This window comes from Gobio gobio, assembly GCF_949357685.1.
Source record: "Gobio gobio genome assembly, chromosome: 24".
Classification (NCBI taxonomy): domain Eukaryota; kingdom Metazoa; phylum Chordata; class Actinopteri; order Cypriniformes; family Gobionidae; genus Gobio; species Gobio gobio.
Window position 1 is genome coordinate 27796736 of NC_137120.1, and position 25285 is coordinate 27822020.

Here is a 25285-nt window from a genome sequence, read left to right on the forward strand (position 1 = left end):
ACACTACACATATTTAGCAAAATACTCTCTATAGCTCTTTTTTTCTAGTCAACTAATGTGCTATAGCCAATGGCTTTCCTGAGGTAAATGTTATGTGACATAATTGTTCTCCAGTTGTTTTATTGACCCCTTTGTTAGATTGATTGGTCGATATTATGTATGAGGAATATACATTTAGGTAAGTTGTAGGCTACTGTTTCTTTCAACATTGTACACTCGTGTTTATTTACTATTAGCTAGTAGAGATGATCGGTCCACGTGCAGCTAGGGATCTGTCACGTAACATTTACAAGCGCCTAAACGGCATTTATTGTTTGAATTTCGTAATAAAAGTGACAGAATCTGAGAGCTAAGATTTTTTTTATATCATAAGTAACCTGCTCTGTCTAGTCTGTCGGTCTCCGTGTCCTCTTTGCCTAGCGATTTTTCTGTGCGTGAGAAAATGTATGTGTGGCGTGAGAGCGTGAAAAGTGTCAATTGCGTGTGTCTCACGGTGAATGCGTGAGAGTTGGCAGTTATGGATACAATATTTTTATACTTGCCCCCCTGTAGATCTGCCCGTGAATGACAGTATATTACTGGTTAATAATTGCATTACTTTCACAGTAATTTCACATTAGGACTTATCTTCGCTTGTATCTAACTGGTATCTAACAACAATCTCAGAAATGTCTTGTAAGTCTACAGTTGATACGAACTGCTCAGAGACTTAAAGGTTGAGGATCCAAATGCAGCTTTAGGGACAATCCAGATACGTAATCCAAAGTACAGGCAACAGGTCAAAACTAGTGTTGGCAATTTCAAAACACTGCTTTATGAAGCTTGAAGCTTTACGAATCTTTTGTTTTGAATCGATTGGTTCGGCGCATGTATCAAACTGCCAAAGTCACATGATTTCAAAAACACGTGGTTTTGTGTTTCGAAACACTTCGAAATGTCAATGGTTCATCGCTAGGGGGGCGATGCTCTCTGTGAACCCATGAATCATGAGGAGTCACTGAGAACCATTGAACTATAGTGTCTGTGGGTTTTACCTGATCTCTGATCAGTTTTATACATGTATACATTTTAATTAGACATTAGTATAATTAAAAGGGATAATAGTAGTTAATAGTCTCGTATTGGCCTGTTTATCTGAGCCATTCATGGAACAAACAAAACCAGCCCTTACAATTGAGAAAATAACATATACACTTAATATTTAATTTTATTAGATGATTAGTTAATTAAAATTTGAAAGATTTTACTTTCAATAAAACATTTGCAATAGGTGTTTTATGCATGTTTGGCCTGGGTTTTTGTTGCACTTACACTGTTTTGACCAACAGGGGTGGCCGTGGAGACGGGTGTCAGATTGTTTCGAATAGGGGTGTAACGATTCATCTACTACATCGATGTATCGATTTATTTTCCTACGATCTAACTACATCGATCTGTGCTCGGCAAGTTGGCCTTCCGGACGACATATATCGATCTAACATCGTTTTAAAAGGTAATCAATCGATTGTATCGATCATAGGAAATAACGCATTGGATTTAAGCACGTCAGACTTTAAATGGATGTTTTTTCTTAGCACTTTTAATGATAAAGGCGTTAAACGTTACTCGATTCAGTCTGCCTATCTGTGACATCATCGCAACGCACGCACCAGCAGCAGCGCTAAGAAAACAAAACATAGCGGATGGCAGAGGAGAAGCCAACGAGCGAGAAATGATCAAGCCACCAAGAGAAAGAGCTAAGTTAGTAACGTGTTACCTGTACTTTCAACCCTTGCTAAATGTTACCTGTTCATTCCTGGGACCAGTGTCGCCAGCAGAGCGAGTTTTTAGTACTGCTGGCAACATAGTGAACGCACAGAGAAGTGTTCTGCGGTCAGATCATGTTGATATTTTTGAAAAAGATATATGTAGAGTCATTGAAGAGTAGTTGGTTACATTTTATCTTTTGTTAAATATTGTTTGTTTATTAAACTGAGAGTAGTAGCAGGTTCAGCCAGTTTATTCAAACTGAAGAAATGTTGGTTGCACTTTATTTTTGATATTAATATTGTATTTGTATTATTTTAATGTTGAAAAACAACAGCAAAAGTAACAGGTACACCTACTATTAATTAAACCTGAAGAGAAGTTAGTTGCACTTTATTTTTGATATTAATATTGTAATATTAATATGTTGGATAACAAAAGCAGAAGTAGCAGGTTAACCTACTGTTGAAATTTTGGTTGCACTTACTGTGCTTTTATTGAAAATGTATTGAATATTGAAAATGAGAGCAGAAAAGGTTAACTTCTTGTTAATTCAACCTAAACTGTTGGTTGCACTTTATTCAAATAAAATTTGAATGCATTTGCCATTAATTGTTGTTTACTTGTTTGTTTATATCCATAATATATGGATATGGATACCTGATTCCCTTACAAGAAACAACAGGAATCTAGGAAACTTCACCTGCACTGACCAGTATCCAGATATTTATTTCAGTCACACAATTTTTGGCTAAAAAGTTACTGAATCGATTTCAAGTCACTGAATCGTTTCGGATCGTATCGTTCTAAATGAACCAAAATCGTCCTTGAATCGTATCGACAACCTCAAATCGTGATACGAATCGAATCGTTGTTAAAACGAATCGTTACACCCCTAGTTTCGAAGCTTCAACAATACGGCACATTTGCTTCAACTGTCTTAACGAGTTTTAACGAAGCCCATTACTGGTAAAAACACAAGCAATCAGTCCAAACAAACAAACAAACAAACAAACAAACAAACAAACAAACAAACAAACAAACAAACAAACAAACAAACACACAAGGCTGGGAACAAAGGCAAACGGGAAATCCAAAGACAGGCAAGAAATCCAAAAACCAAAAAAGACATAAAAAGAAAATGCTCAGAGATGCAGTGTAACAACATACAAGACTTTGCAGTGAATGACAGGGTGAACAGGCTAGATATAGGCAGAAGTAATGTGGTAGTTGAGACACAGGTGTAAATAATGAGTGCTGAGGTCACTTTAACCAAGTTTTTACAATTGTACTGTTAAAAAAAAACTTGGTTTACTGTGAGTTCACTGTATTGGAAAACACAAAAATGACTAAACAAACTGTAACAGTGGCTGTGTAAATCGCACAACTAAACAAAGGAGTATCCAAAATAAAGTTTTTATTAACCCCTTCTCCCACACTAATATGGAGGTATATAATCTCAAAAATAAAATATTTACAATATATATTTTAAATGTATAAAAAAATTATGAGGCTGAAGTTTAGAAACCAACACAATGAAGCTGAAGCTACAAGTGTGGTCATGCTTTATGTCAAATCTGAGGATGATCTCTAAAAATATGATAATATAATAATATAATATTTTCTAAGACCATGTCCGGTGTGTTTTTAGAGGAGGCTTCCGTCTTCAGTCAGGACTGCGAAGTAGTGAGTGATATCTGGCGTTACCATCTACCACCCGGCTCCGAAGCAAAAGGTTGATTTGATGCAATCACCTGTGTCTCATTTATACCTGCACGGCGTGGCATGAGCACCTGGTGCAATCATTGCATGCCAATGTGCATTGACTCGTTTAGTTACACTCGAAGTAGATTGGCTCTCGCGAGCGAGATTCCTATTCGTCGGTACTCCGACGTGGCGTCGAGAGTGACCGACTGAATGGGAACTTGAGTTACGTAATAATATTACTTTTTCCAAGTAACTAGTAAAGTAACGCATTACTTCAAATTTACAACAAAATATCAGAGTTACTTTTTAAAAAAAGTAACGCAAGTTACTTTTTCACATTAATTTGACTGACAGCTCTCCTGCCCCCATGTTGAGAAAAATAAGTGCAGAGGCGTTGTGTGTAAACATAATGGTTATTGTAGTTCCAGACTAAATGGCCCTCATTTATCAATCTTGCGTAGAAACGGACGTATATGTTGGCGTAAGATTATGCTTACACTCCTCTCACCGCCTGATTTATGAAGCTGTGCGCACCTCTGAAATCCAGGTGTACGCAATACCTGCCCTTGATAAATGCCTCTGCCTCCCCCACGCCCTCATTTTACGCCATGGACACACGGAAGGCGGCAAAGACGCGAAACTTCTCCGACGTGGAGATCGAGACCATCACCAGGGAAGTGGAAAAAAACAAAATTGTTTTATTTGGGAGTTTAAAGAGTGGGATTAAAGGCGCCCACAAAAACAAAATATGGACCCAAATTACGAGTACTGTTAATAGTGTGGGGGTTGAGAAGCGCACTCCAGCAGAGATAATAATGTTTTATTGCTTAATATAGACCAATGGTGATCAAGTTAAGTATGAGTTTTCTTGTTTATTGTAGGTGAAAAAAAAGTGGTCAAATATAAAGATCGCCACAAAGAGGCGCGTCTCGGCACTGAGGAGGAGCCAGAGTCAGCCATCATTGACAATTGGTGTACGGTGGAAATCCAGTTTAAATAGCTGTTTGGATGAGAAATTGCCTATCACAATGCATTATTTTACAGCACGTGTTTTGAAACAATTAGCATTTAATTTCGTGTCACGTCACATGTATTGGGGTGTACAATAGTGATGATGATGATGTGATGTGGTACCATTCATTCAACCATTCATACCAACATAGTTCAACCAGTCGGTATTTCGAACGAACGTTCACAAACAGCGTCGCAAACTTGTGTGGTTGCAACGACAGCTCTCGACCTGTGGTTAGAAGCATAGTTTCTTGTTTGCATGACATGTGGACTTAATAAATCCTTATCTTGAGCAAAATAAGCAAGCTGACATTCAGTAAAACCTATATCTTTTATTTAGAATACACACAAATGTCATTAATGTCTTTTAGTGTGTCAAGAGATTTAAAGCACTGTTTTTGAAGAGTGTGCATGTGCGGACGTGCTCTCTAGTACGTAAAAAGAGCCTATTTGAATCTGGAAATAAAGCAAAATTACAGAGAAAAATTTGAATTATTCCTCAGGTGCCATGTCCATAATTTATAGCAGAAAATCTAGCATGAATTCGATCTCAAAATAATTAATTAAAAGCATGTATTACTCCACCACCTGCGTGACATCATTAACCAACGTGGTTGAACGACAGATTTGCGACAATACGGTTTCGGGAAACAGTCGTGACAAGCTAGTTGATTTCTTCAATGATGCATGGTACTATGGTAGTTAAGCAGTGAGTTACGTCGTTGTACGGGAATCGCACCCCAGAATGGCAGCAGAGCTGCGCCCTCTACTGTTCATGCGTGAATCTGCATTTTTACCTCAGCCTGGGGCTTTTTATTTCAATTTTGGTATGAAGAGGTCTTTACAAAAATATAACTTTTTTGTTATAAAAAGACAAACAAAAACAAGCCCAGCCCAGGTGAGAAAAAGTAACGCAAAAGTAACGTAACGCATTACTTTTCTTAAAAAGTAACTAAGTAACTCAATTAGTTACTTTTTAAGGGAGTAACGCAATATTGTAATGCATTACTTTTCAAAGTAACTTTCCCCAACACTGGTTGCGACCACAGAGGTTGTACCTGATCTTCCTGTCTGTCTCAACACGACCGCAGAGGTCATCCATGAACTTTCTGTCAGCTCTGAACTGACCACCGAGGCCAACCGGATACACCTTGCCAGTCCCGTTGTGTCCATGGAGGACACACTCCAGCTCCCTGCCAGTTCTGACACGGTCCCTGAGACCAATGTTAACCTCTCTGTGCCCTATGTTTCAGTTTCACCTGATCCTCCATGGTGGTCTCTAGTCTTACCAGATCTGCTGTGGTGGTCGTCTGCTCCACCGCGGAGGTCTTCAAGCCTATCTGGCTGGCCACCTGCACAGTCTGCGCACAGCCTGCGCCCCCCTGGCCCCCTGCACTGCACTATATATATATATATATATATATATATTGTATTTGTGCAAATAAACTAAACTAAGGACAAAAAAGTAATCTAAGTGTGAACAGAAGGCCAAAACGTAGAAAAAAGATCAAATGAAAAAGTATGAGTGGACAAGGCCTAAGTAGGTCAAGTTCAGAGTGTCTAACACCTGCTTCTTTAGTAATTGTAATTGCCGGGAGAGACAGGAAATAAGCTGCTTGAGGATTGGAAACAGTATGAGACCACGGTGAATTCAAGGCTGTTTTGGGGAAAAAATGTTGTTACTGTGATGTTAGCGTCATTCTGCTGTTTATTCACAGTCAATTGTACACATAAATAAATAAATATAAATTGGCAGCATGATTTCACAGTAACTTTCTGACTCAATAAAAATAATTTTAATTTCATGCTGAATTTTATGAGGGGAACAGGCTCTCTTGTGAGAGAACAGATAAGAACTTCATGTAAACTGAACAGCTGCAGTGCTACTGTTAAAGCTACACTATGTAACTTTTCCGTCCACCAGAGGTTGCCTGTTCAAAACAAAGGCGTAGTTTGATGACGCCACGTTTGAGCGCAGAATCTTGGGACATGTGGCACTTCATTGGCACAAAAGAGTCAGGCTAGGACTCGGGCAGAAATCATGTTCATGGATGCGATTATTAACATTACTGTAGTATGGAGCAGAGCAGGACCGAGTGTTGTGGAGCTGAGCAAGGCCGCAGGAGCGATTGAAGAGCGGGACTTTTATTATGACACGGTCGCCGGCGCCACTTCCTCTTTTCCAGTCATGAGTATGAGGTAACGCAACTCTGTTTATCGTATTAGATATATCTGAGTGTGTTGAAAAGGAAGTTATGACATTCGCTCGGCGGCTGCTATGACACTTGTTCACACTGCAGTGAGAGTACAGCGTTTCTGCCAAATAAAACGAGAAACCGAGGGTAACGCAGATATGACGCAATCGACAGGCGACTCCCTCAAACGCATAGCTCACACGTCCCGATTCCTTGGTTAAAATAGCAATTTCTCACGATTTACAAATAGTTGGAAACATTTGGGATATTCTAAGTACTCAACTGAACAAAATATATAACACTGGCCTAGTGGTTTTTGGATATTTTACTGCAAAAATCTTACATAGTTCACCTTTAATGCACAAAGGTCAAAAGTTATAAAAGATATTTGAATTATACCCCACCTTTTAACTTGCATTGTTATTACATTGTTACACTCGACTTCTGATGGAGACTGAGACATCATATTCACAGCCCTTTTCACAAACAGCAGGGTTGTTTGTTTTTTTGCGCCATTAACATGTAATTGGTTTATGTAATGGGCAAGTTCAATGAAGTTCAGCAACCATGCTCAAAATTCATTTATCAGCTGATTTTGATTAGTGGTCAATTAATCAGAGCATCCCTAGCTGGCACAGGACCCCCTGAAAAATCTGCCATCTTTGCTCAACTGGTTCATTGTTATTTAACTATAACAGCTCTAGAGCCACAGAACACGTACCATAAGTCAATCATATCATGACAATGCTGATTGGCTGATAGAGTCACAAAAAGCTACTGAAAATGACTTGTATTAAGAGTAATACATTTTAAAATGATCAATTATAAAATATTTCAAGTGAAACTGTGACATGGTCTTCAAACTAATATTGACTTTAGCAAGTTTTGATTACATGAGCCAGGTTGACATAACCTAAAACTGATAGTCTTATGCCAAATCTGTCTGTATTGTGTACTTTGAGAGCAAAAAAGCTACAAAAAAAAAATATTATCCAATAGAACTGAACACAGCGCAACCAACAGAACAGTGGATCCCTTTACCTTGAGTGGCCCTACAAAAACAAAGCGACTTTGTCTCTTCTAATAAATGAATCCACTCTGCATTATCACTGTAGATGGCTTGATTAGGTTGAGGGACTCAAATGTATAAAAGTTAGGCATTTATATGCATTAGGCCAATTTAAAAAAACAATGTAGTTCACAGGGTATACAGCTGCATTCAAAAATGAATAATGAATTATTAAGTAATTAAAAACATACATACATTTAGAAAATCATATATTTTTGCCCTTACCATATTTTACAGTGTTAATTTAACAGTCATACAGGGGCTGTTAAGTTTTGCCATTTTTTTTAAGGTAATTGTATTCTTTGCATCACAATCATGTCAATATCAACCATTTTTTGGGTTGGATTTTAAATAATAAACATATTACAAAGTATTAATAGTATATATTAAAGCTACACTGTGTGATATTTTGCCCCATCTAGCGGTGAAAAGGTATATGACCATCCAGTGAATTTTAGTTTCTGTTCCTCTCAATTCCGATTTCATTTTAACTCCTAAGATTTAGTCCAAGATTAACATGGCTTCCAGTTCGACCTCGTCCACATTCGACACGGTGCCTGTGGGATATTCTGTGCGCAGTGGGATGGTTGGAACTCAACTGGCCTAATTATTCGGCTAGAAAGAACTGCAGCTAATCCAGAGTGAACTTTGATGATAGTAATGTTTATTCAGTCATCCAATTGCAAGGCATAAACAGGTTTGCATGGATATGTACATAAATTTGGTTTCTGTGAGAGAACAAATAAGGATGGTAAATATACATGATAATGACATGACAGAAGATACAAAGTTAAGAACTGTATAACTATACTTATAAGTTACATTTGTATAATGTAACCGTAAACCAGAGCTTATTGTACCATATAAAGGCGCTAAATGCAGCTGCATTAAAAGGAGTGGAACTGCCGCTGCTGCTGCTAACAAACGTGTCGGATTACAAAAGTGTGTGCGCAGCTTTAGCACTGCAGTGCGCTCTGTATAACAATTGTTAATATGCCGATCAGACCTGATACATATTTCCATCAACATACATTACAAGCAAATATTTTCTATAAACGAATAAACATTGTTGATAACAAAATAACTGAATGATTATTCAAATAGGTGAGCATTACAATATTGTATGTTGACACAAAAATACTTTTGAGGTGACATCAACTGAATTATGCGATGACACACTCTGGGCCCTATCTTGCACCCAGCGCAATTGACTTTGTACACCGACGCATGTGTCATTCCTATTTTGCACCCGCGCAAAGCGCACTTTTCCCTCCACAGAATCACGTCGCTAAACTAGTGAATGAACTTGCGCTACCTGGGCGGTTCAGCGCAAAAAAGGAGGCGTGTTCCAGCGCAAACAATCCCTGGTGCTATTTTGCTGTTCCATTAAACAATTGCGCCACTGACCAGAAAAAACCTAGTCTAAAGTCAGTGGCACGTTGCGCGTTGTTCATTATGCTATTTTAAGGGCGCATGCTTGACCATAATGTATAGCGTGCACAACGCGCATACACTTTGCTCATGTAACCTACACAGATGCAACAGTTATTTTTGCAAATCATAAATTGTTACACTAAAAAAATATTAACACATGAGATGACGGAAATCATTGTGGTGTGCCACGAAGATGTGAAAAAATAGGCATAAATCTAGCTTACAAATGATTCAGGCTAATTGTAATAATTAAGGATAAGACCTGTTTGCCCAATAGTGGCAAGACATATATGTATATAAGGACATCTGACAAATTGGTTTGTCCGTCAAGAACCAGGAAAAAAAATCGACTGAAAAACTGAAAAAACTGAAAGACTGAAAAAAAAAAAGACTGTGAAATCACCTTTACCATAAATTACAACATTACAACTTCACTTCTCTGTCTTTCACTGCTCTTACAAGCACATCAGTCTCCTCGGCTGTGAACCGCTCCTGGCGTGCGCCTGGTAAATACGCCATAATAATAGCAATCCATAATGGAACTTGCGCACCTGCTTTTAAAGGGAATGTTGGATGACGCTCGGATTGGTTTATTCACGTTACGCCCAAACCACACCTATGAATAATGAAGCTACTTCAGACCAACCCATTTTAGATTTGCGCCGGGCGCAAGAGCCATTTATCCCGCAAGGAAAATAGCAACAGCGCCGAGACCCGCCCACAAAGTTACTTGCGCTTCGCGCGTTGACACTTGCGTTTCAGATCGTTAAAATAGGGCCCTCTGAAACACATCTACAATGACAATAACTATTATTACTTACAGAGTTATTAACGCACAGAAATACCACACAAGGAAAAACAGACTTTTGAGGAATAAACAAACCAGAAAAACTCTGTATAACTCTGTTACTGGATGCTGCTGAAATGAAAACTCTCTGCGCATGCACCAGACAAGTCTGAACAAGTTGACGCGCACATGCACGAGGCAGGGAATTTTGTACAGTGCCATCGAGTGTTAAAACGCGAAAGGCGAAGCTTGAATTTACGGGTGTGTCCCTCTTTGGCTAATGTACTTTCAAGATGGAGGGGCAACATGGCGACCTGCATTCGAACCCCTACCCGTTTGTATTTTAAATGGCATATTATAAAGTTACGAGAATACTTATTACTTGAAAGAAGTAAATATACATTAATGAGCACATGTATTTTTGAAAGAACTAAGTGTTTTTAGCTAAGAATAAACTAAAAAAGTTACACAGTGTAGCTTTAATAATCTCAAGTATTGGTAGTTTTTTTTATTTTCTACAAATATATACCCAAGTATAGGGCTACAGCAAAAATTGCAAAACCAGCAAATTTTTTTATATTTAATGAAGTGATTTTCAAAGTTTATTGTCTCGTTTGTTTCTTTCAGCAAGTCAACAGATCAACCTTGGTAAGTAACTATATTATAATTTGATAAATTACAAATATTGCATATTTGCTTGAACTCAACCAAAGAAATAATCTACCATTTTCAGTTCCTGAGTTTGCTCTTGATAAGACCTATGTGTACAAGTATGAGGCTCTGCTCTTGGGTGGTCTTCCTCAAGAAGGTCTGGCCAGAGCAGGTATAAAAATCAGCAGCAAGGTTCACCTCAGTGCTGTGACAGAAAACACCTTCCTGATGAAGGTAATGACCATTAAGAACTGTATACATTGTAGATGTTCAACACTGAGAGAAAAAATGTGTGAGCAAGCACAGGCTGTTGAAAGCAACAATTCCTCCATTAAAGTTAAAATGTTCCCTTACAGCTCATGGATCCTCTACTCCACGAGTATGCTGGCATTTGGCCAAAGGATCCATTTGTTCCTGCCACTAAGCTCACCTCAGCTCTGGCTGCTCAGCTTCAGATTCCCATCAAGTTTGAGTATGCTAATGGTGTGGTTGGAAAGGTATTCGCCCCTGCAGGAGTCTCCCCTACTGTACTGAACCTGCACAGAGGAATCCTCAACATCCTTCAGCTCAACCTCAAGAAGACCCAGAACATCTATGAACTGCAAGAGGTGAAAAAGTGATCCTAGTATGTTTTTGATCTATTTTGAATTCTGCAATCACATTTTTTAATAATTAATTATTAATTAATTTTCCTTCAAGGCTGGAGCTCAGGGAGTGTGTAGGACACACTATGTCATCAGTGAGGATCCAAAGGCCAACCACATTATTGTCACCAAGTCTAAGGATCTGAGCCACTGCCAGGAGAGAATCTTAAAGGACATCGGCTTAGCATACACTGAGAAGTGTGCTGAATGCACAGAGGTAATGAAGAAGACTGGGAAGAATGTAGATATTTTCAATATAATGAAAATGCAAAGAGTCAAATAGGCCTTATAATGAAAATGGCAAGAGTCATAGACCTTTCTCTCAACAGAGGGTCAAGAGTCTGATTGAAACCGCATCTTACAACTACATCATGAAACCAGCTGCTGCCGGTGTATTGATCGCTGAAGCAACAGTTGAGGAAGTGTATCAGTTTTCACCCTTCAATGAGATTCATGGTGCTGCCCAGATGGAAGCAAAGTATGAGTGATCCTCTCTGATATTTCTCTTAAAATATGAACTAACAAAATTACTAATATTACTATTACTTTCAGACAAACCTTGGCTTTTGTTGAGATTGAGAAGACACCCGTTGTTCCAATCAAAGCTGATTACTTGGCCCATGGATCCCTGCAGTATGAGTTTGCAACTGAGATTCTTCAGACCCCCATTCAACTCTTGAAGATCAGTGATGCACCAGCCCAGGTATAATTCATTGCTTCAAATTTTTAACATTCTCCAAGTCAAAGCCTTTGATCTATTAAGATGTCATCTGAGTGTTGCCCTTACTCTCTCTAGATAATCGAGGTCCTAAAGCACTTGGTTGCAAACAATGTGGCCATGGTCCATGATGATGCTCCACTTAAGTTTATTCAGCTCATCCAGCTCCTGCGTGTTGCCACCTTGGAGAATATTGAGGCTATCTGGAACCAGTTCAAAGACAAACCAGTTTACAGGCACAATTTGTGACCAATAAGCTAATCGGAATATAGTTAAAGGGAAACTTTTTTTATGAATATATTTTAACCAATTAATTTGTTAGACGCTGGCTTCTGGATGCTCTTCCTGCTGTTGGCACACCAGTCATTGTAAAATTCCTCAAGGAGAAGTTCCTGGCTGGTGAATTTACCATTCCCGAGTTCATTCAGGCTCTTGTGGTTGCTCTGCAAATGGTCACTGCTGATTTGGACACCATCCAGATGACAGCTGTGGGTACATCTTACTATACTCAAAGTGCTGTTCTTTAATTATTACCTAAATTACATTAATAATTTTATCTGTATTATGAACTCTGTATCTGTATTTTGTTGAATAGAGTTTGGCTATGCATGAGAAAATTGCCACAATCCCAGCTCTGCGTGAAGTCGTCATGCTTGGATATGGTTCCATGATTGCCAAACACTGTGTTGCAGTTCCCACTTGCCCTGCCGAGCTCCTCAGGGTAAACACCTCGAGCCCTCCAAAACTTCTGTCAGGGACTTAATCTTTAATATTTGTCTAACTGTACATGTCTCAAACTCCTCAGCCCATCCATGACATTGCTGCAGAAGCCATTTCCAAGAATGACATTCCTCAAATCACTTTGGCGCTGAAAGTTCTGGGCAATGCTGGTCACCCTGCAAGTCTTAAACCCATCATGAAGCTCCTACCTGGACTGAGAACTGCAGCTACTTCTCTGCCTCTTAGAGTCCAGGTTGATGCCATCTTGGCCCTGAGGAACATTGCCAAAAAAGAGCCCAAACTAGTAAGTGTCAGACATTGTAGGAATGTACTGTAAAAGATAATTATGCATATTTTATTCCAATAAAATACTAATCTTGTTCCCTTAGGTTCAGCCAGTGGCTCTGCAGCTTGTATTGGACAGGGCTCTCCACCCTGAAGTGCGTATGGTTGCTTGTATTGTGTTGTTTGAGGCCAAGCCCTCAGTGGCCCTTGTCTCCAGTCTTGCTGGTGCTTTGAAGACTGAGACTAACATGCATGTTGCAAGCTTTGCCTACTCCCACATCAAGTCCTTGACCAGAGTTACTGCTCCTGATATGGCATCTGTGTAAGAAAAACAAAATATTTTTTTTCATTTATTTGTATTTATCACATTATTTGAGCACAAGCCAGAAGTGAACCTGGTTGTCTATTTCAGTGCGGGTGCTGCTAATGTTGCCATCAAGCTCATGAGCCGCAAGCTGGACAGGCTTAGCTTCCGTTTCAGCAGAGCCCATCAGTTAGACATCTATCATAGTGAGTCTTGCAATTTTTATAAGAAGGCTAAAAAAAATGGTGTCTTGGGTGTTTCTCAAAATGTGCTCAAAATTGTCCTGACATAACAGATTGCAATAATTGTATTCTTACCTCCGTCCCTGTGAAGCTCCTCTTATGATTGGAGCTGCTGGTAGTGCCTACATGATCAACGATGCCGCCACCATCCTGCCCAGAGCTGTTGTAGCTAAAGCACGTGCTTACCTGGCTGGAGCTGCTGCTGATGTTCTTGAGGTGGGCCAGCCAATACTTAAAAAAAAATCTATTTAAATGTTTTAAAATGTTTTCAGTCTTCATTCAGTTGACTCTCTCAAACAGATCGGTGTGAGAACTGAAGGAATCCAGGAGGCTCTTCTGAAATCTCCTGCTGCAGATGAAAGTGTAGACCGTATCACAAAGATCAAGCGCACACTGAGAGCAGTACGTTTTCATGTCCAGTGTATTGTTTTATTTTTTACGTAATATATTAAACGACACACAAAATGTATATTACTGATCTATTTTAACCCTTTAAGCTCACAAACTGGAAGGCCTTGCCAACCAATCAGCCATTGGCTTCAGCCTATGTTAAATTACTTGGACAAGAAGTGGCTTATTTCAACATTGACAAGACCATCATTGAAGAAGCAATACCGGTAATGTGTTGTAATTTATGTGTCCTCTTTCATTACCATATTTTTTGAGATCTGTCTCACAAATAATTCTCACAATTAGAATTAAGTTTCTCATAAACTCTATTCCCAGATCGTCACTGGACCCAAACCACGTGCAATGTTGAAGGCTGCCCTTAAAGCTTTGCAGGAAGGAATTGCCATTCAGTATGCCAAACCCCTGCTTGCATCTGAAGTGCGTCGTATCTTGCCAACAGCAGTTGGTGTGCCTATGGAGCTCAGTTTGTACACTGCTGCTGTCGCTGTTGCAAGTCTCAATGGTATGTTTTTTCTTAGAATTTTTCATCCTTTCTTGGATATGAGGGTGTCACTTTGAATGTTTGATGTTGTTCTGTTCATCCTTCTAGTTAAGGCCACCATTACACCTCCTCTCCCAGAGGCAATTGAGACTATGACTCTTGAGCAGCTCAAGAAGACTGATGTTCAACTCCAAGCTGAAGCTAGACCAAGGTACACTTTTGCAGCTACATTCATAAAGATGAGATTTAAAGTATGCAACAACAGTTTTACAAACAATCTCAACAATAACAATTACAATTAAAAACCTTATTCTTATTTCAGTGTTGCTCTCCAGACCTTTGCTGTGATGGGAGTGAACACTGCCTTCATCCAAGCTGCTGTTATGGCAAGAGGAAACATCCGTACAATTGCCCCAGGAAAAGTGGCTGCAAGAGCAGATATTCTCAAGGGCAACTACAAGGTGGAGGCTCTGCCTGTTGAGCTCCCTGAACACATTGCTGCTGTGAGGTAATGGAATCTTAGTCAGGCCAGTGTAGCAAACATTTTAAATAGATTAATAAACAATTCAAATGGTTTCTGAAAGTGAAATGTGACCCACCTTTGTCTTGTTCCAACAGCTTTGAGACGGTTGCTGTGGTCAGAAACATTGAAGAGCCCACCGCTGAGAGGATTGTGCCCTTAGTACCTGAGGTGGCCATGCAAAGTGCCCAGATTCCTTCTGATTATTTGGTAAATGTTGAACACACATGATGGAAATGTGTTAGTGTGCTGAGCATTAATTTGCTTCAAGTTTTAAAATAGCAAGGCTTGTTATAATATCTAATTATTTTTTTCAGTCCTCTGAAATACCAGATGAGACTCCTGTGAGATCTGCTGCTCCATTTCACAAGACTCTCTGTCTTGCTGTCCCATACATTGAAATCAAGGGGTGCATCGAGGTGCACTCTCACAATGCTGCTTTTATCAGAAATACTCCTCTCTTCAACATTATTGGACAGCACTCAGCCAGTGTTGCACTAACAAGAGGTATTATTTCAGAGAAGATTACATTGATTAAACTCAAATATTTTCAGACAAAATAATAATTGTCCTTTTGGCTGTAGCTGAAGGTCCTGCAGTTGAAAGACTTGAGCTTGAAGTCCAAGTTGGTCCTAGAGCTGCTGAGAGGCTCCTTAAGCAAATCAGCCTCATTGATGAGGAGACTCCAGAAGGAAAGGCTTTCCTGTTGAAACTGAGGGAAATCCTGGAGACTGAAGATAAAAATAGACGCGTCTCTTCTGAAAGCAGCAGCAGCAGCAGCAGCCGCAGCCGCAGCAGCCGCATCATCAGCAGTTCAAGCTCCTCCAGCTCTCGTGTGACTGAGGTGAGGATATGTTGAATGTACCGTGTTGGTTAGGTAGCCAATATTTGTCATAAATATTAATTTACACTTAGTCGTTTTATATGGATTTTCAGACTGCCACCATCATGGAGCCTTTCAGGAAGTTCCACAAAGATCGGGTAACCATACAAAAAAATAATTTTGTTAAAATCTTTAGAGTTTATTTAGATCATCAATTATCATGTCTATAATGTTTTTTACTTGCAGTACTTGGCAGCCCATGTCGCCTCAAAGGCAGTAAGCAGTGGAAGTGCTGCCTCTAGCTTTGAGGCTATCCAGAAACAGGTGAATCAATTAGTGTCATTTGTTTGTTCATAATAACATAAAATCCAAATGTGAAATTTGGCACAAATATCTGTTTGAATTGATTATGATTTATGCTTTCAGGCTAAGTTCCTCGGAAATGCTAGTCCACCTGTTTTTGCTGTCATTACCCGTGCTGTGAGAGTTGACCACAAGCTGCTGGGCTACCAACTTGCTGCTTACTTTGACAAGCCAACTGCAAGAGTGCAGCTCGTCGTTTCCTCCATCGCTGAAAATGACAACCTGAAGATCTGTGCTGATGGTGCCCTGTTGAGCAAGCACAAAGTCACTGTAAGACTGAAATTTAATTAATTTAATTAAAAGACTCAAAATTAATTTCTCAAGTGAAATAATTGACATCAATACCATCCTTTGAACCCAAATGTCCTTTTTCAGGCCAAGGTTGCTTGGGGTCAAGAATGCCAACAGTATGCAGTCATTGCTAAAGCTGAAGCCGGTGTCCTGGGCGAATTCCCTGCTGCACGTCTAGAGCTGGAATGGGAGAGGCTGCCAGTTATTGTCACCACCTACGCCAAAAAGTAATGTTCAGCAACACTGAATGACAAATGTATAGAGTAGAAAATGACATTTGTTTAACCTGCTCTTCTTTGTGCATCCCTTCACAAATAGGTTGTCTAAGCACATCCCTATGGCGGCTCTCCAGACGGGCTTTAGACTTGAAAGAGCAACGAACAGTGAAAAAGAGATTGATCTGACTGCATCCTTGCCAAATCAGAGATCCTTGAATGTCATTGCTAGGATTCCAGAGGTGAAATAATTTTCCATTAAATTATGACTCACACAGAGATATAATAAGGAAATACAAAAAATATATTTTTGTTCCTGCTTCTCTAGATGACACTGTCTAGGATGGATATTCCTCTTCCTGTCGCTGTTCCCATCAATCCAGACGGAACTCTTTCCATTCATATTGACGAGGACATTCTCTCCTGGATCCAGAAACATATCAAGGAAGAATAAGAATAAATTCCATTTTACATTTTCAAAAGATAATGTGAGCTGTATTTATGTAGAATGTATTGTTCTTTGACATATTTAATTGAATATGTTACCAATGTTGTGATGTATGTATAATGCAATCTAATGCGAATAAATACCCTGCAAGTGACAGAATTGTGTGAACTTCTTTAATTTTACAATAACAATCAGTAAATGTTTTTGTACACTTCAGAATAAGTTTAACAAATACCTACAATAAAAAAATTATGAAAGATATTCACAATGAAGGGGGACCCAAGTTCAAATTTCGCTTGTGGTCTTTTCTTATCGCATCACCTATTTGCTTCCTTGGCACTTTCTATATAGTGCAATATACTCAACTGTGGTGGTCTTCTGCTCCACCATATTATCTGCCAAGCTGTTTAAAAAAATGCAGATATTTTTTATTATCATACCATTTTGTATCTTATAATATTATATATTTTTTTATTTTTTACTATATAAATGTACTGTTATACACAGATGATCTTGTCCAAAAAGTCTAAATTGTCCAACACATTGTCTGATTGATTGATACTGATTGTCTCAATACAGTAAAGTGAAAGAATAGTCACACATCGCTGTCTACAGACATTTGCAAAGTAATAGAGCGCCCCATTGCATCCACAGTAACATCTTAGTACTCATCTGTTTACAAATCTATGAAAAGACAGAAACAAGACAGAAAGTCAGACTTCAAATAAAAAAAAAGGTTGAGAGCCACAAGGGGCTTGTTACTAACAATAGTTTGTAAATAACACTGCACTTAATTTGGTTGCGTAGTTCAGCTTAATTTTAGAGAGCCACTATGAATTCAAGTGTCAACAAATATCAACGTCATCAGATATGTCTAAAGGACCAAAGTCTATCATGCAAATCATGAGCTCATCAATGAAGTCCAATTGACCTCTCGCAAAGATCCACCCTCCTTAGTTACTGTCGTTACGTCCGACAAGCCATGGCAGTCCCACGCCACACATCATGTTCTCACGCAGTGGAAAATGCATCGTAGAGCAAAGAGGACCAGTGGCGTGCACAGACCTCCTCAGGGGCAGGGGCAGAAGGAGCAAAAAGGGCACTAAAAAAATAACAAGAATCAAATGTATTTTTTTCATAATTTAAATTCATTTATTTATGACATAAATCCCCTGTATTTAAAGCAGTATGCATCTGTCTGTTGCGTTTTTAAATATTTTAACAAAAAAAAAAGGGGGGGGGGGGTCAATTTTGTTCCCCACTGGCTTTCAATATATGGTTAAAACATTTCTTAAAAATATTCCATATTTCCTTGGCATTCTATGTAAAAGACATTGATACAAATATAATGCATGACACATCAAACAAAAACAGGGAAATTATGATAATATAAAAAAAAAAAAAAAAAAAAAAAAAAATATATATATATATATATATATATATATATATACATATATATATATATATATATATATATATATATATATATATATATATATATATATATATATATATATATATATATATAATTATTTACTTTTACTTTGCTAAACAGTGAGAATCAAGCAGGTAATTATGAGGAATTCATGTTCAGTTTTGTTGATGTTGTAAACCTGTATTATAAGTATGAAAGTATTAGCTATCATGAAATAGGTAACATTTTACAATAAGATTTCATTAGTTAACTACATTTGTTAACATTAACTAATAATAAACTGCCCTTCTACAGCATTTATTAATCTTAGTTGATACTAATTTCAGCATTTACACTAATACATTATTAAAATCAAAAGTTGTATATGTTATATTAGTTAATGCACTGTGTCAAGTAACATGAACAAACAATGAACAGCTGTATTTTTATTAACTAACATTGACAAAGATTAAAATATTAATATACAATAACAAATGTATTGCTCATGATTATTTCATGTTGGTTAATACATTAACTTTACAAATGAAACCTTCATGCAAGTGTTACCATGATATCAAATATATAAATTCCATACAATTTAGAGTTTGACATGGACTTTTTCATTTAATTTCACTAGATGTATTTCCCCGAGCTAATAACACGAGGATGTGCTATGGTCTTGGATAAAAACAAATTGAATGACATTGTCAGACTCAGAATGCTGCTGCTGAACTCAAGACTCGAGTTATGCTTTTATTATAATTAAGCATAACTTGCACGCTCCCGCAACCTTTACAGTAGCGTGGTGGTAGGATAAATATACATTTTCTGTAGGCTATTAGCTTACCTGCTGATCGTGCAGTTTGAAAACTCGCGCGGCTAATCACTGTGCTGTGTTCAGGCTGCGTGTATAGCGCTGAAAAGTAAACTCCGCCTACCGATCCTCCGCCAAAAAAATTATAATAAAAAAATACTTTTTGTAATATTGTTAGTGGTAAAATGGTAAATAAGCGTATTGTAAATATTTATAATAATAGTAATAAATATTATTTACTATTACCAGGGAGGGGCACATTACATTTTGAGACAAAAGGGGCAGGGGCTTGAGCCCCCCCGGCCCCCCCCTTGTGCACGCCACTGAAGAGGACACTGACAACGCACTGACAGACAGGACAGAACAGGTTACTTTTGATATAAACAAAGTCTCCCCTTTCAAGTTGTAATTTTTTAAGAAATTCAAACAATACATACTGTTTTGTGACTTTATTGTGTGGTTACATATCGCTGTAACCCCTCAGCCCAAGTGGCTCGTGAACCGGTCATCTCTTCATAGTTAATTTATAGCACCAAATAAACAAGAATAAACATAGGAACGATAGTTGTTTCAACCGCTAAAATACATCAATACACACAGTTTTTCAAGTTCAAGTCCACCATTGTTAATCTACTAACTCTCCTGTCTGCTTTGTCAGACAAAATGGCAGATTCGGCATTATGATTGGTCAGATTACCAGTAAATAAAACTTCCAGTAAAGTGTGAATAGGTCTTCCATTTTTTTCCCACCATTATGTCTGTCGGTGGCATCAATACATATTTTGTTTAAATATGAAGTTAGTAAGTTTAGTGACAAAAGCTCAAATATTTACTTACAGTGTAACTGGTGTTCCCTTTCGAGGGAACTCACACTGCATCGGAATGACGAATTTGGGGACACTCCCTAAAAAACAGCGTATCTGAAGTCTGAATGAAATCAAGCCAATCCTGATTGGTGTTGCGTCATGACGTAACTATGACGGCATACCCGGAAGATACATAAAGGGGAGCCTGTGCATAGTAATGGCAGTTATCGCTCTTCAGCATAGCGCTCTGTGTGAAATCTGTCTGTCTATTTATTGTTGTACGTCAGTGAAAAAGTGAGAAAAAGTGTGTGTGAGTTTGGCGACCGAGGAAAGAGAGTTTAAGCAGTGTGTGCATCCGTGTCCCCGTTATATGTCGGGCTCGGACACACACTCGCTTTGTGTGTAGTGTTTGGGTGTGGAGCATGCTCGGGCGGCTCTCGAAGGAGCTCACACTCAGACTCTTGCGCTCTCGGCTGGCCGTGTTCGATGAGTCCGCCATCCTTGTGAGCCCTCTGGTTCTGGACCCGCAGTCGCCGAGGCGGCTCGGCGTCGCAGATCCTGGGGCTCACAGCGGGATTTATCAGACAGGTTTGGGACTGCTGAGGCACCTTCCCACTCCTCGTCTGATGATTCCGAGATTCTCCCTCCCCGTGTGGAAGCCCGCGCTGCGGCTTCTTCCCCCGGGGTGGAGAATCCGGTGTTCATTCTCTCCGGTTCCGAGGAACCGGATGAGGTGGACATCGAGGCGGGCGGTGAAACACCATCCGAGTCGCCACTTCACCCACCCGCTCAAGAGGAACTGGTCGAGGTATTGACCCGTGCGGTGGCCAAATTAAGAATTGATTGGCCACAGGAAAGTGAGGAAATCCAGCCACCAAGCAGGCTGGATGACCGCTTCCTTACACGCCGGGCTCAAGCACCTCGCCGGGTTGTTGGGCAGAGCACCAGCCTTGTTGGGCAGAGCTTATATGGCGGCTAGGCGGGCTGGTAGTTCCCTGCATACGTTATCCATCTTGCAGGCCTACCAGGCCGACCTCCTTAAAGAGTTAGACGAGGGTGAGGGTCATTCTCCGGAGAATGTGCTGGAACTCCGGAAGGCTGCTGATTTGTCTCTCCGCATCACCAAGGAGACGGCCCATGCTGTGGGCCGCTCCATGGCTTCTTTGGTGACTGTGGAGAGACATTTATGGCTGAATTTATCGGGGATGAAGGAGAAGGATAAAACCTTTCTCCTAGACTCCCCGATCTCGCCTTCTGGCCTGTTCGGTGACGCCGTAAACACCGTCATCGACAGGGTCCAGGAGGCGAGGAAGCAGTCAGCGGCCTTCCACCAGTACCTCCCGCGTCGCTCTAAAGGGAAGGCTGCCTCCAGCGGGCAGCCTCAGCCGTCCACCAGTTCCTCGCACCGGCAGGTGCAAAAGCAGAGCGTCGCCTCTCGAGCACCTCCTCCTGGAGCTTGGCAACAGAGGCGGCGCTCGCACCAGCAGGCTTCCGCACCTGTGGCCGATCTAAGAAACATCCTTCAGGCTAGGAAGGCTGCTGGGCTTCGGCTGGACTTCAAAGAGCGGTCCCCCCCGCGCGGGAACAACCGAGGTTGTTTCCTCAGCGACGCTCTCGGGAAATCGATGTGGTAATCCCGCCGTCACAGACGCTTCGGGCCACATCAATTTCCAGCAGACGTTCACTGCCCCAGCTGCCTCCGGGAGGACTTGCGGCTGGGCAGTTAACGCGTCCGCACACCGAAAAACGAGGCTCGGTTGGCACCCGAGGCCAGCCTCGAGAGGCTGGTTCCCTTAGTAGATTATCTCGGCGCGTGGAAACGCCTTCCGAGTATTTCTACGTGGGTCCTGCGTACTGTAGAAAAGGGTTACAGACTGCAGTTCGGTCATCCTCCACCGAAATTCTGTGGAGTGACGTGGACTGTAGTGGTACCAGAGCGGGTTCGGGTAATGGAGCAAGAAGTAAAATTCTTGCTGGTAAAGGAGGCCATAGAGTATGTTGATACTCATAGTTCCAAAAAAGGATGGAGGGTTGCGTCCTGTTCTAGATCTGAGGTATTTGAATCGATCTCTGAGGAGGTTCAGGTTCAAAATGCTCACCATTCCCACCATCGTGAGTCAGATCCAGTCCGAGGACTGGTTCGTCACGATAGATCTGAAGGACGCATACTTCCATATATCCATCCTTCTGTGTCACAGGAAGCTCTTGAGGTTCGCTTTCGGGGGCAAGGCGTACCAATATCGAGTGCTTCCCTTTGGTCTAGCTCTTTCCCCACGCACGTTCACAAAGTGAACTCCAATGAGACTCCAGGGCATCCGTGTGCTGAATTATATTGACGATTGGCTCATTCTGGCCCAGTCGTACGATATGGCAGTTCGGCATCGAGATGTCGTTCGAGCCCACATAAAGTGCTTGGGGCTGAGACTCAACACCAAGAAGAGTGTGTTGACGCCGTCCCAGAGAACGACGTTCCTGGGAGTCGTGTGGGATTCGACGACGATGCTGGCACAATTAGCTCCCGCGCGAGTCGAGACCACACGGGCGATGGTCTCAGGGTTAAGGCTAGGCCACAGCATCACTGTCAGGCACTTCCAAAAGGTGCTGGGTCACATGTCAGCAGCGTCCAACGTAATACCTTTTGGCCTGCTGCACATGAGATCCCTACAGTGGTGGCTGAAGACCAAGGGGTTTTCCCCCAGAGGGAACCCATTCCGTATGATCAGGGTAACGCGCGCATGCCTTCGTTCCCTAGCCATATGGAAAGAACCTTGGTTTCTGTCCCAGGGGCCAGTGTTGGGAGCGTCCTGTTGCCGGAAATTCGTTTCAAAAGACGCCTCCCTCACTGGTTGGGGCGCGGTCATGTACGGCCGCTTTGCGAGGGGCCCGTGGGAGGGCCGTCATTCCTCCTGGCACATAAACTGCCTGGAGATGATGGCGGTCTACAAGGCTCTCAGGAGCTTTTTCCCGGACCTCGGCGGTCACCATGTCCTGGTACGGACAGACAATACGTCTGTCGTAGCGTACCTCAACCGGCAGGGGGGTCTGAGGTCGCGCCCTCTATGCAGACTGGTGCATCAGATCCTCCTGTGGGCCCAAGGGAAACTGTTGTCCATCAGGGCAATGTATGTCCCAGGGGTCCAAAATCAGGGAGCAGACATCCTGTCTCAGGCAGGGGGCACAATATTTCACCCCCGGCCAGAGATATGGAACCTCTGGGTCTGGCCCCTGAGGGGGCCAGATACCTAGAGGCTGGCCTGCCGGCGGATGTGGTTGAGACCTTGCTCAGTTCCAGGGCTCTGTTTACAAGGAGACTGTACAGCCTCAAGTGGAATGTATTTTCCACTTGGTGTAGAGAGCGTGAGGTGGACCCAGTTAACTGCCCAGTGGCTTCAGTGCTGGAGTTCCTCCAAGATCGTTTCTCTGCAGGGCTTACCCCGTCCACACTCAAGGTGTACGTGGCTGCCATTGGGGCTTTCCACACACCGTTGGGTGATGGGCCTTTGGGTAGGCACCAGTTGGTTGTACGGTTCCTCCGTGGGGCTCGGAGGATGAGGCCTGCGGCTCGTTCCAGAGTCCCAACCTGGGACCTGGCGGTGGTTCTCGAGGGATTGGCTGAGGCCCCCTTCGAGCCGCTAGAGTCAGCAGATCCAAAGAGCTTGACCCTTAAGATGGCCTTTCTCTTAGCCATCACTTCTCTGAGGAGAGTGGGGGACCTTCAGGCCTTGGCGCTTACGCCGACTTGCCTGGAGTTTGCCCCTGGCGAAGTGAAGGCCATCTTACACCCTAGGGCCGGTTATGTGCCCAAGGTGCCATCAAGCGTGGTCAGGCCTTTGGTTCTTCAGGCATTTCATCCTCCGCCTCACGTGACGGCGGCAGAAGGGAGACTTCACCTGCTCTGCCCAGTCAGAGCCCTTAAAATATATGTGGAGAAGTCTGCACAGTGGAGGAAATCTGAGCAGCTATTAGTGTGTTTTGGTTCATCTAAGAAGGGGCTGCCTGCGTCAACCCAGACTATCAGTAACTGGTTTGTCCAGGCAATACCCACGGCCTATCAGGTGCGCAATCTGCCTTCACCTATGGCTGTGAGGGCGCATTTCACCAGGGGCATGGCCTCCTCGGTGGCCCTCCTTTCTGGGGTCCCTTTGCAGGACATTTGCGAGGTGGCCGGATGGGCTACTCCGCACACTTTTATTAGATTTTATAGTCTGCACCTCCCTGCGACGCCTGGTGCTAGGGTACTCCAGTCCTAGCTGTGCCCGGTCTCCGGCTTCACACTAGGACTGGTGCTACCCTCGGTGTGGCCTAGTGGGTACTCGTTACCCAAATTCGCTGTTCTGATGCAGTGAGAGTTCCCTCGAAAGGGAACGCTGTTGCTTAGGGAGTGTCCCCAAATTCGTCGTTCCGATGCAGTGCTCGTTCCCTTTCTCAGGGAACAAGGGTTATATACATAACCCGAGCCGTTCCCTTTCGAGGGAACTCACACTGCATCGGAACGACACTTTGCGGACGCTCCCTTAGTGTAGCGCATCTGAAGTATGAATTAAACTTTTCCAATCCTGATTGGTGTTGCGTCATTACGGCATACACGGAAGCTACAAAGGGACGCCGGCACATAACAGAGCTAGTTTTCGCTCTTCAGCAAGCGCTCTGTGTTGTTGTCAGTCTTATTTGGTGTTGTCTGTCAAAATACTGTTATAATATATGGCTAGTTAACAGTTTAAACGTTGTGTACAACATGATCATCTCGGTGTTACAGTCGAGACTCTGTGACCTCCGTGCTGATGCCGGAGCGAGAGTCCCATCAGCCACACCCCAATCTGCGGTCTCCACGAGAGGCGGCACTTTGGCTGGTGGCCAGGGTGACCTGAGGGTGACGGTGTGGAATCAAGCTCCGACGCTCATGCCTCGGCCCACACCCCCCTCTAATGCACCTGAACCCGCCGAGCGTTCAGGCATGTACATCGGGGCCGGCTCCTGCTGTCCCGACTGTTGCGTTTGGCACCGCGGAGGACGAAGAAATGACGATCGCCGCATCACAAGGTGGGCTGGAGGATGATGATTCGGCTGTGCTGCCACCTTCGGGTGTGCCAGTATTGCCCGAGTCGGACCCAGAATTGACAGCCATGCTATCTCGGGCAGCCGCGACGCTTGGGTTGGAGTGGAATCCAACACCCGTCCGGCCACCC

At 41.9% G+C, this 25285-nt stretch overlaps 1 protein-coding gene across 1 annotated transcript in view; it reads left to right on the forward strand.

The window, feature by feature from the left end:
- LOC307120213 (vitellogenin-like) overlaps positions 1-17071 on the forward strand; it is a gene marked incomplete at both ends in the record, with an annotated part of 28236 nt that extends 11165 nt beyond the window's left edge. Inside the window, 27 exons of the mRNA XM_079807098.1 lie at positions 10577-10597; positions 10683-10834; positions 10957-11208; positions 11300-11461; positions 11574-11722; positions 11797-11947; positions 12041-12207; positions 12285-12450; positions 12558-12683; positions 12768-12986; positions 13072-13289; positions 13380-13477; positions 13605-13729; positions 13814-13915; positions 14011-14130; positions 14240-14426; positions 14514-14616; positions 14728-14913; positions 15024-15135; positions 15243-15432; positions 15510-15769; positions 15862-15906; positions 15995-16072; positions 16175-16381; positions 16487-16629; positions 16721-16859; positions 16946-17071. Coding sequence (XP_079663224.1) covers positions 10577-10597; positions 10683-10834; positions 10957-11208; positions 11300-11461; positions 11574-11722; positions 11797-11947; positions 12041-12207; positions 12285-12450; positions 12558-12683; positions 12768-12986; positions 13072-13289; positions 13380-13477; positions 13605-13729; positions 13814-13915; positions 14011-14130; positions 14240-14426; positions 14514-14616; positions 14728-14913; positions 15024-15135; positions 15243-15432; positions 15510-15769; positions 15862-15906; positions 15995-16072; positions 16175-16381; positions 16487-16629; positions 16721-16859; positions 16946-17071 — 4004 coding nt within the window. The remainder of the gene's footprint in view (positions 1-10576; positions 10598-10682; positions 10835-10956; positions 11209-11299; positions 11462-11573; positions 11723-11796; positions 11948-12040; positions 12208-12284; positions 12451-12557; positions 12684-12767; positions 12987-13071; positions 13290-13379; positions 13478-13604; positions 13730-13813; positions 13916-14010; positions 14131-14239; positions 14427-14513; positions 14617-14727; positions 14914-15023; positions 15136-15242; positions 15433-15509; positions 15770-15861; positions 15907-15994; positions 16073-16174; positions 16382-16486; positions 16630-16720; positions 16860-16945) is intronic.
- Positions 17072-25285: the final 8214 nt, after the last annotated feature.